The 12,643-nt window shown below is 22.7% G+C and overlaps 1 protein-coding gene across 1 annotated transcript; it reads right to left on the reverse strand.

Moving 5' to 3' along the window:
- Positions 1 to 1,063: 1,063 nt before the first annotated feature.
- On the reverse strand, positions 1,064 to 10,904 carry LOC128964721 (fibroblast growth factor 8-like). The gene is made up of 4 exons (XM_054311357.1): positions 10,085 to 10,904; positions 8,442 to 8,578; positions 1,702 to 1,882; positions 1,064 to 1,083 (listed from the first exon to the last, which is right to left on the reverse strand). The coding sequence occupies exons 1-4, from the start codon at positions 10,542 to 10,544 to the stop codon at positions 1,064 to 1,066; spliced, it is 798 nt and encodes a 265-aa protein (XP_054167332.1). The 5' UTR covers positions 10,545 to 10,904.
- Positions 10,905 to 12,643: the final 1,739 nt, after the last annotated feature.

Here is a 12,643-nt window from a genome sequence, read left to right on the forward strand (position 1 = left end):
AAACGTTATTAGAGGAGATCCTTTAGTTTATAGTTAATACAAGCGATTTATAAAGTTATAGTGAATGAATGGGTCCCACTTGAGAGTCCGACACTCATTACCATTGAAGGTAGTAATGGACACAAACACACCCCATAAGTGTCCAAATGGATAGCAATAACCAGTGCAATAGCCGTAAAGATTTTAGGCAAATGTGTGTTCACTATATATTCACAACAATAGAAAGTGTCTATCGCTGTATATATTGCTAGAGTAAAGCCTACAAACACGTGTGGACTCTTATATATATAATATAAAGTCAGTACCATTGCTAGTACCAAGTGGTTCATTGCTTAGACACCGGTAGGTTATGGTTGGTTCTGGTAGGTAATCATACCAACTATGCTGCCAACTACTACTACTATATTAAGTTGTGTATTGTGTATATGCCATATATGCATATATTTTATTGTCATTATTGACAAAAACCTTAAGATAAATCCAATTTACTGTATTATATGTTAGTCTATATTTTGCAAGTTTTGTGGACAACCATTCACTTTATTTACAATACTATCCAATTGTATGACACTATAAAAAGATAAGTTATATTGATAAAACTGAGAAAACTTACAATGACTAACTTTTTTCAATATAAAATACAATGAAATATAGTAATACAATTGAAATTTTATACACCTTTAAAGATATTTATTTAAAAATTTAAAAATTTATTGTTAGTATCATTGAATATAAACACATGTCTAACATCTAAATCAAATAAAAGTATTGTATATATACTGTGTATATATAAATTTATATTATATGTAATTTGAGTATTCAAACATAAAACTATATAACATGAAATTTATTCATACTTTTAAATCTAATTAGAAAATAAACTAATCTAATTTAATTAAAACAATAAAAATACCTAATTTTTATATTTTTAAATACTTCTTTAAATATAGTATATGTATTAACAATAATATCAATGATAATTTATTTACAATAAATGTCACTAAAATTAATATTTATCATTAGACCTTTAATTAAATTTAAGTTTAAATAATTTTTAAATAAATTAAGTTAGTTTAATGGCATCTATTAAAATTGTAAAATTTAGTTATTTTATTATTTTTAGATTTGTTAGTATATTTTTACAAAAATTATATTACAAAACTATGAAGCTATTTTTAATTAAAAATTTAAATATATATATATATTTAATATATTATATACTGCATATATTGTATATAATAAATTGTTTTTAGATATAAACTTTGGCACAAAATTGAATTCCAAAAATTGCATCAATTTTTGTAAAAATTTTATATAAGTTTATTTTTTAAATTAAAATTTTATACAATTAACTTAAATATTTAAATATAAATTGTCATATAAATACCAATACATAAAAGTGCATGAAAAATACTCATTATTATAAATTAAATATATAATTATAATTAATACTTTTTAATTTATCAAACACGATAAACTAAAAAATATTTTACAAAACTATTTACAAATTTAATTTTTTAAATTAATATATAATATTAAATATTATATAAGTTTAAAAAAAGAGATTTCATTGTAATTGATGTATTGATGAGGTAGTAATCGATTATTAAAAAAAGTATAACTAAACAAAAAAAGTTTAATTATTAGTTTTAATAAATGAATTTAAAACTTTTGGTGACTTTTTCTTTAAAAAATGATAACATTTTTTTCGCTTCAAGTGTTGACTTTGTTTTGAAGACGTCGTTATTTGGCCTTTCATTGAGAGTCCGTTTTTATTGAACCCAATATACCAGTCCCTGTTATATACCGATCGTAACATTAAATATCCTTTTTCTGTCACTTCTTCAGTAAAATGACATTCAATATCTTTATCGGATGAGTACTGCAAATATCAAAATAAAAACAACAATTATAATACTTATTTCAGTATTTATGATTAAGTAAATATATATTTAAATACTATTTTATTTATAATTTATTTAGTATTGACATAATCAATGATATAATATACCAACAATTAAGAGACATAAAAATAAGACAATACATTCATAAAAATTTTATAATAATATACATCACATTAAATATAATTGTTAAACTGCTTTCATATAAACAGTAAATATATATCTCATTAAAAAATTTTATGATTATAGCGGTCTTCCCAAACATTTAAAAGCACTTAAATTTATTTTATTACACAAAAATCATATTTCATAAAATAATGATGACTTCATTTGTTATATACAATAAGCCACTAAAATTAGTTATTATTTGAAAAATATTTATATAACACATTATACTTTGTTATAATTGCTCCAAAATATATGTATACTGTGTATCTAACATTCAATAAAAATGTTATTAATTTTTTTCAAATATTATATAAGAAGTTTTTATTGGTCTTAGTATTATAAAAATAAATAACATAAAATAGAAAATACAATTTTTAACAACTATTTGCTAATAATATAAGATAAAAATGTGATAATAAATCTGAAAATAGACTCAACACTATATAAATCAAATACATAATTTTATTGCTTTTAATTCAATGAAAAATTTCATATATTAGTCTGTTTTAAATGAATATTTTGCTATATCGTCAAAAATGATGTGATATATACAATATTGTAATGTATAATGAAAATGTTTTTACTGTAATAAGTTAAACAATAATAAAAATGTTTTGGAAAATTTTTAGGTAATTTCCCACTAAAAATTGTATATTTGTTTATTTATCAAATAAGGAATTGACAATAAAGCAAACAAAGTGATGTAAAATAGCAAATTTTGCAAAAATTAAACAAAATTCATATTTATACTATATATATAAGTTAGTATATATATGACAATAAAACATTTTTGAAGTTAACGTAAATAATTTATTACTTATTTATTTATTTGTGAAGTAAAATGATTTGAGAGAAAAGTCCGACTTTGAAGAGAAAGTCGACAAAAGTCTATCGGTTTTCGACAAAAGACTCAAAGAAATAGTTAAAAGTATTCAACAAAATCACAAATTGTTAATCCATTTCATATTGTTTAGGATATTATGATTTATTGGTCACCACTGACTAACAATTATTTATTTAAGTATTACTAAATGTCATATAAAGATATCATACATATTAAAACTACTACTAAATTGTTATATACTGTATATAAAGGCTCTGTCGTGTTAACAAATAAAATAATATGTAATTTATCAAACTTTCAAAAAATATATAAAAATAAATGACAATATTCAATATAAAAATTATTGCTATGAAATTTTTAACGCTAATTATAATTATGAAATCAAACCTGTTTTATAACAATTAGTTTTTAAAATAACCTATTTTAATTTAATTAAAATAATATTTAATATATAAATGATCCAGGGAGATGTAACATTTGTAAATTGATAACTTTAATATCAGCTATTTTTTTAATGCAGTTTATTATAAATTATGAAGTGTCATAATACCTGTTGTATAGATTGCGTTATAACACAATAAAATACTTATTGTGACAGGTCCTTTATTACAATAAGTCAACAACAAATCATAGATATTGTGAATATATAGTTTATACACAATCAGATAAATAATTATTTTGTAGTTCAACTATAATTAAAAGTCAATAAACTAGAAATTTTGTCTAATTATGTGACATAAAATCAAGTAAAATAATTTAATTTCTTATTATGCTTTTATAATATCTATACAATAATTATCAAAAATCTCACATTTAATTAATGCAAATAATTATATATTAATTATAATATATATAAAAATAAAATATTTTATTTTTATAATATTATTAATTTTTATTAATTCAATAAAAATAAAATCATTAAATTAGGTCAGAATCATAAATGGCTTAATATTTGTATTTATGATATTATTTTCACTAAATTATTAAATGTTTGCTTATTACTTAATATACAGTACTGTATAATCATATGTTTACTTATTTATCTTTCATAATTACAGTAAAAATCAATTATTATAACATAATCATGTATATTAAACGTTAAATTTATTTAAATTATTTTATATATAGTAAATCAAATAAATAATATGCATAAATAAGTAAATTCATTTGAATACAATGTGGTTTTCAAGTGTATATATAAATAATAAATAATTTATGAAAATTAAGCAAAAAAATAAGTTATGACTATAAATGGCAAACAAATCATTATTGTTGTTGTTATGTTTGAAAACAGCAACAAAATATTAATGTATATCAAAACTAGTTTTCCAGAATAACATAAAAAATTATTCATTTAATTAAATTTAAATTAGTGATTAAATAAAAATAAAATATTAAATTTGACTATAATTAATATAATCATTTTGTAATTTCATAATAAAAAATACAATACAATAAAAAATAAAGTTAGATAAACTAAATATTTTTAATTTACGTGGGTGTAATTTATGATTTCAAAATTATAATAAATCAAAAATTAGAAACTCTATGTTTAAAAATATTTTTAGAAATAGATTCCCGGATATTAAACTTCATTATATAATATACTGTCTATAATATGATACTTATAGTAACTTATAGTAGATTAATATTAAAAGTAAAAATTATCTTATTTTCAAAAAATATAAAAAAAGATTAGTTTTGTTTAAAGCGGATTTCAATGAATTTTATTTAAGTAACACTTATATCATTACAATAATCTACTAAAAGCATATAAAAAGGTAATAAATATTTAAAATTTTCATCATTAAAATTATTGAAACTAATTAATGTATGTAAAACAGTTTTATTACTAACTATCGTAAAATATCCTAATTGTTTTAAATATATTTCATTTGGTTTTTGTTGTAATTGCCATTTAATTACCTCAACATTACCGATACACTAATTGTTTGCTCATTAAAGATAAATGTAATTTGTGTGAACATTAGTGAGATTTTATCAACATTTTGTCAATTAATGCCAAAGGGTAGACCTCCTAATTAGTTGTAACTATACTAATATGTTAATTGTTTATCAAATATAATGACTTAGGATTTTCACTAATAAACATTCAATACTACTGTAAATCATATTATTTAATACAAAACTTAAAAATTTTTAACTATAGCTAAATTATATCTTGACAATCGGCTAGTATTGTCCCCCTGAGCACAATAAATCATTAGTTATAATGCCATTTATAATGATAACTATATCTTACTATAAGTTTGGAAATACTTTTGAAAACATGATTAATATGTAAAATTATTAATGATATACTTTAAATAATTAAACAAAAAAAGGTTTGCGTGTAGTTTGCATTTTATGGCATTTACATCAGTTATTGAAAAAAAAGTAAAGTCAATTACTGTATCTATAATATCAATAATTTTACTAATAAGCAAAACTAAATACAAAATGTCTTTATATATATTTTTAAAAATACAATATATATTTACTTGACTTTGTAATTGGTTTAACATTCAACATGTATTTTTAATAGTCAGAAAAATCACATAAAATACTAATGCCGTGTGTGTTGTAAATGTTTGATTAAGTTAGTAGACCTTTAATTAAAGGCAATTTACTTTCTCTCTTTTACAAACTTCTCTCTCTCTCTCTCTCTCTCTCTCTCTCTCTCTCTCTCTCTCTCTCGGCATTGAACGCCAGTAATTTGACTAAAAACTATATTTTAAGCAAATTATTATTTATGCAATGATTTATTTTGATGGATCAGTTGAGAAAATAGCATTTAAAAAGACTAATTTTGGCAATTTTGTTGTAGTCTACATGCAAACTGTTAGCCCACCCCTGAAAACCAAAGTTTTACATAAATATAAGTCTAATAACAACATAAAAACAAATATTAAGAATATTATTAGTTTAGTGCATAATATTAGATTCATAGCTATAATTTGGATAAATGTTTGAAAGCCAACTTACAAATAGACATTTCGTTCAAATTATTAACTGACAGACAGTCACTAAATTATCTTAAGTCACAAAAACTTTTTGAAAAAAAGATATGTATTGACTCTGAAAGGAGCACTCATTTCAATTGTTTTCACATTTTTTCGGTTATTTCTCTCACTATTCGCTCAACTTTTTAAATTCAATATTTTGATCTTATATTGTCATGACATGTCTTATATTATTTCTGTTTTAAACAATATATATATATATATTTATAATATTTATATTATTTATTACTTTGACTTTGAAATCTTAAGAATTTAAATAATTTACAATGTTTTTATTTATTTTAAAAACTGGACCTCAATAAAAACAGCTATAAGTTATATTAATATTTCAATTTATATGTAATAAATACAATTAAATATCAATAAAATTAGAGCATTTATTATATAAAGATTTTATAAAATAGATAAATTATTTTTTGTATCGTTTGCAGTTAATGCGCTTAGTTTAAACTGTAAGTTATAGTTTAAACTATAAAGAGAGAGAGAGAGAGAGAGAGAGAGAGAGAGAGAGAGAGAGAGAGAGAGAGAGAGAGAGAGAGAGAGAGAGAGTAACGGGGGATACGATACAGAATGTCTGTTAAAAACTATTAGATTTTTGACCAAAAAATACTTGTGAGGCGCGAGAAATTTCATCTGACATTTATAAGTGGATCTTCAAAATACATTGAATTATATGTAGAGTTTACGCACTTTCAGAGTCCAAACAATCCTAAAAACAACTAAATCTCAAGTTTTTGTTTAAATCAATTGAAAAATATTGTTCAATCAATGGCCCCATTGTTTGGCAATAAATATGTGATTGACTTTAATTTTTGTTTTGTTTTTTCTTTTTGTTTGTTTGTTTGTAATGCACTTTAACAAAGACTGGCAGCAAGAGATCAATTTGTTCATAACATTTGCAAATTTACCAAATATTTTGTTTTAAGAGACAGTACTATGTTTAGCACTCATGTGTAATGCAAACATTAAATATAAAACTAACATATCTTACAAATAAAATTTCGCTAAATATTTTTCTTTACAAATACCTCCGAAATATTATATTTTATTTGCAAATATGTTGCTGTTTTTTGATCAGCCAAACGAAAATACTAAACTAAACTAAAAAAATTATTATCAGTAAATATTGTTTAAGATTACATAAAGTACAGTATATTATAGCAAATAAAAACATAAATATTTTACAATAATATTTTTGTCTATGAATACAGTATTAAGTTTTACAAATTCATAAATATTATATATTTATTTAACGAATACTAAATATTTATACAAAGTGTAATTTATATTATATGTTATATATATATTAAAATTTTAACACATTTTTCAATTAATAAAAATATTGATAAAATAATTTATATTAAATTTTCTATATATATATGATATCTAATTATAATTTATGTACAAATAATATTTTGATAGCAAAAACATTAAAAATAATATGAATGTTATAATTTTCTACAGTAGTATTTTCTAGAATATATTGTACTAAAGTATTTCAATAAATTTTAATTAAATATTTAAAATCTGAATTCATTTGTTGATTTTGTCATCACTTTTGACTTTACAATTGATTAACTATTTTTAAACATTTTAATTACAATAGCATTGGTAATTCAATGACACAAAAGTATAGTCTAATATATTATAAAAATAATAGTAAATAGCAAAGTAAAAGACCGCGAAAGGGACTGACTGTCACTTTTGTATATTATTACTGTATATAAGGACCGATAGAAGTGAATACTTTTGGATCAATGGTCTAAAATGTTTGACAACTGTTCTCTCAATTTAGATATCACTAAACATAGTATAAGAATGAGAGGGAATTCGATAGTTTGTGTCGAAACCTGTGTTTGCTTTTGGGATTTAGACAACAATTCTTGTATTCAATGAATAACTTTTGCCTTAAATATAACACAAAACACATTAGAGAACAAAATGAATGAATCAATGAATGAATGAAATGTTAGAAGAAATGTGTGAATGGAGTGCAACTGAAAACACATTTCACATGTATTTCCAATCTATAGAAATGTGTCACCAATGCTATGGGGGCTCAAAAAGATTATATCCCATAAACCCCTTAATATATCGATAACTTTAACAATTTATTATGAATGCCGACTAATCCCAATCCCTATTACTTTCATTGCTTTCATTATTTTTCTATAAATAAATGATAAACCAATTATCACCACAAAAATATTATAAACAATGTTAAATTACAATGAAATTATTTTTTGTTGTTGTTGTAAATATTTATAATATTAAAAACATCTAATTAATGAAATTATATAATTATTTTTATAGTCATGTAAATTGTAAATTAGATAATTATTTCATGTTATCATTAAATTAATTGACATTTCATGATTGATAAAAACATAACTATTAATAATATTTTGCAATCCGTTTATATAATTGGCACAAAACATGTACTTAAAGTGTAATGAAATAGGAGCTGATATGTGATGATTAGCAGTAGTATTAAAAAAGACATACCTTTGTTGTGAGTCTCCCCCTATTATTGAAGCACAGGTAGACACCACCCGGCACTGACTTAATACGAACTGCTATATTGTTGTCGTAACGTTCCGTTTCAAATGATAATAGGGCTGTCCGTGGTATGACATGTGATGCTACAAAAAAGAGGGTGTAATTTAACAACATATCATTATTTACTATATCACTAATAATATATATATATATATATATAATATACTAATATAATAATTAGCAAAAATTCTTTGTATCATTTTTCCTTAATTTGATAAATAAATATATAATATTATATAATAAATTATAATAAATATTTACAATTTTATCGATAGAAGTAAATTTTCAACAAAAAAAATTAGCATTTTATAGTCGTATATTTAGTACTTGTTAAAAATAGCTGCAAATAACATATTTTGTTGTAAATAACAATTTTGTGGACAACAAAATTTCTTTAATGAGTACTTTGAATCAGTTTTTTTGTTGAATTTACAAACATTAAAAAGAGGCATATAATGTATGGCAATTAATATTCATAGCATTACATAGACCTCACCGACCGACTCATGACTACAACACAACTATGCAAACATTTAAAGCGGTCAAAAATTAATGGCATTTTTGCAATTTATAGGCTAATTGTTAGTTAAGTCATTTCTTCAGGTAATGCCCTACCATTGAGTAAGTAAATGAAAGAGAAAGAAACGCAAGAGAGAGAGAGAGAGAGAGAGAGAGAGAGAGAGAGAGAGAGCACAGTCGGTATGAACTTAAGTGAAACTTTTTGAACGTTTCAATGAAGTGACTGATTCTTTGGCTAACGACACTACAAAATAAGATTTTATTAGTGAATTGATATTAACTAAAGTGGAAGTAAACCTAACTCGACATTTATTATGGTTGTTCACAATAGGAGATCACTGGGAAAGACACCAAAAACTAACTCAAAATAAAAAATTTAGAAACTTAATGCTCAGTTAGCCACACAAATAATAAATCTTAAACGAGAAAAAGTACATTAAGTTTTGTCATTTCATAAATATTTGCTCACATATTGCATAATATTTCACTTAATTTAGCTGTGAATTATGTGTTTGAGTTGATGTGATATTTGTATGGTTGGGGGAACACCTACAGCGACAATGAGAGCACTCCGACGGTACTAATAATTACATTTTTTGTTGTCTTTTCTCTATTATATCTCATTTCTCAAAGATATATATAACATAACAAGTGCTATAAAACAAATGAGAAAAAATTCACACAAATTTATTTTTACTAAGTTTCATGTTTATTATACAAGTATTACTGTACATTGTATTACATGTTTTATTTTATATATATGGTATATAAACAGAGATAATATATATTACCTGTATATATGTATATCTTTGTATTCGGGACTTCAAAAAACAATAATAAACATAACATTACATGGACCTGGATTATATTTCTAAGGTGACACACTGATAATGTTTTATATATGTATATCTTTTTATATTTATATATATATATACTGTTTATATATTTTTATCTCTTATATTTATACATATTAAACATTAATTATTATGGAAATATTGAATGATATTTATTATCATAATTTTATTGGTATAGTTAGTGATAAACATAAAATATATAATCAAATGACTTACAGGTTGTTGTGTTTGGATGTGATTTGGTATATCTGGCCATTGCTTTTGCATTAATAGATTGATGTAAAACACTGACATAGTCTTGACTGCAACGACTATATAAAACAAACTGTCGTGAAGTGGAAATCCTATCATTGATTGGATTTAATGATTCATGTTTTATTAGTTGATGACTATTAAGATGCTTATTATGATTATTATGAATATTGCTTGAAGTGATAGTTAAATTATTTACAAAGTTTTGATTAGTCAGTAATGATTGATGCCTATGACGGTTATGATGATGATTATGATGACGGTGTCGATGGGGATGATATCTGATCGGTTGATGCTGTAGGTGTAGTACAGGTTGTGTTTTTAGGTCCATTTTGGCAATATAGGGCACCTCCTGGTCCCGTAAGGCATGGATTACAGTAAGCAATTGAATGCAAGTAAGAAATAGAGTGAAGCATCCGTTCATAACGTGAATACATAATGTGTATAAAAACAGTATACAAAATGATTGTCACATCAATCACTTCAATAGGAAAAAGTTGGCAAAACTTTTTTGTTTGAACACACTTTGCAATTGCAGTGAAAAAAGTTGTGTTAATTGTATGATAAATGCCTTAAACGAGATGATTGTGTGGCACTTGGATTCACTATCCAGAGTTGAGAGCATACATGCATACAATGCATACATACAGTGCATATCACTGTGTGTTGGCATTGATTGAAAACTTATTGCAAGTTTGTCTGCAGTTATGAGCGCTGGTAAGTGAGGTACTGACAAAAACCAAAGCACCACTACCTCAGCTCAGTTTGTCAGCTGCGGGACTGCCCCGCTCTCCACGACTACCTTTCCTCGAAGGCCACGTGGTTTGAACACCAGTACGAATCAGAGACCAGGAGCTCAGTTCAACTCAACTGACGCTCACTTATATCTGTAGCTAACAGTCTATTAATGTTATATACGCTCACATATATGCCTTACAAACAAACCAAACATTTAAATAAAACCTTATTTTTTAGCTCATAGTCAATGTTGTCTCTGATATTATTTAATACCTTATAAAATAAAGCACATCATAATAATGCACTTCAAATATAACTCACTGTAAGAGTTAGAAACACAATCTAACAGTGCATTAAATGCCATAACAGTGCCCGCTATTTGACAAACAATTGATGGCATTAGCTATCAGCTCAGGAATTAATATTATAATACCTATTATTATTTTCATTATAATTTTATGTGAAATAATCAATTGATATAAAAACTTATATATAATGTATATATGAATAGCATTAATGTTGGGAAATATAAGAGAATTTTTTATGTCATTAATTTGTAATAAACTTAGTTTAGTGTCAATTATTGCAAACATACACTTATAAACAAATATAGTTATACCGTATAAACAGTTATTAAAAACTACAGAATAATGTATTATACTGTATACACACAATTTCATGGCTCATAAAATGTGTGCACCATTTAAAAAGTTAATAAAAGTTTAAATAAACAATATATATAAATATATAATTTAAATTAAAAATTTGTTATTTTGCCATTGTCGTTTATAACACATTGTAAAATTAAATTATAATAAATAATAAAACAGATTGCAAAAAAATCAAATATATATTACATTATTGAGATAAAATTAATAAATAGTTTTTATTTTTACAATTTAATGAATGAGCGTAATTAAAATTATTGATAAATTATAAATTAATTATATCAATACAAATTTGATTTACATAATATTTGCATAATGTTATATTCCTGAATAACATTTTTATTGTAAATAACATAAATTAATGATTTATTGATATGTAAACTCACACCGCATATATGTTGTGAAATTTTTATATCAAGTTTTTAATTGAATAATAATAATAATCACTATTATTATTACACGTTTTAATTTGTTATAAACTTTATTTCAATATGAGACTAATATTAAACAAATTATCATTTTTAAAATGTTATAAAATTTATAATATCAAGTATCAATCATCCTTGAAATTTAAAAATAAACCTAAATCTTTAGTAATTCATTTTAATAATTTATTATTTTAAAACATTAAATACAGTATATAATTTTATATTTAATGTTCAATTTATATTTATATAAAAAAGTCACGATAAACAACAGAAAATATTTACTAACAAAAAATTTTTAAATTAATATAATTAAGTTAATTAAGATATTTATTGTATCTTTAAATATTTAAATTTCAAAAAAATTATTTCAAAAAATTATTTTTAATCTATGAGTAACAGTATATTACTTATATTAAAGAATTAATAAGACATATATTTTCTTAAATATTGTAAAATGTTATTGTTTTATAATAATAATATTATTATTATTAAACTATTGTTTTATTTTTATTAGTTGAATGAAACATTTTGAGAGTTTTTTTTAGAAGAATTTCAAAATATTTATCTTTTTTTGCAAACAAAATCTGGAATGTGTTAAAACTTATTTAATAATATTAGTATTAATCAGTAATTAAACAATCAAATAATGAAATTGTTTGTTTTTATCGTTCAAATTATTATGTTATCAA

This window comes from Oppia nitens, unplaced genomic scaffold, assembly GCF_028296485.1.
Source record: "Oppia nitens isolate AA-2021 unplaced genomic scaffold, nextdenovo-longstitch-racon4-pilon3 scaffold9_pilon_pilon_pilon, whole genome shotgun sequence".
Lineage (NCBI taxonomy): Eukaryota > Metazoa > Arthropoda > Arachnida > Sarcoptiformes > Oppiidae > Oppia > Oppia nitens.

Bases quoted from the DNA above. Each gene is read 5' to 3' on its own strand.
- LOC128964721 (XM_054311357.1), bottom strand. From the start codon at position 10,544: ATGAACGGATGCTTCACTCTATTTCTTACTTGCATTCAATTGCTTACT. The intron at 1,883-8,441 runs GTATGTCTTTTT...TGATATTTGCAG, and splicing joins GGGGGAGACTCACAACAAAG to TACTCATCCGATAAAGATAT. The intron at 1,084-1,701 runs GTTATCATTTTT...CAATTTTAATAG, and splicing joins ACACTTGAAGCGAAAAAAAT to ATGCCATTAAACTAACTTAA.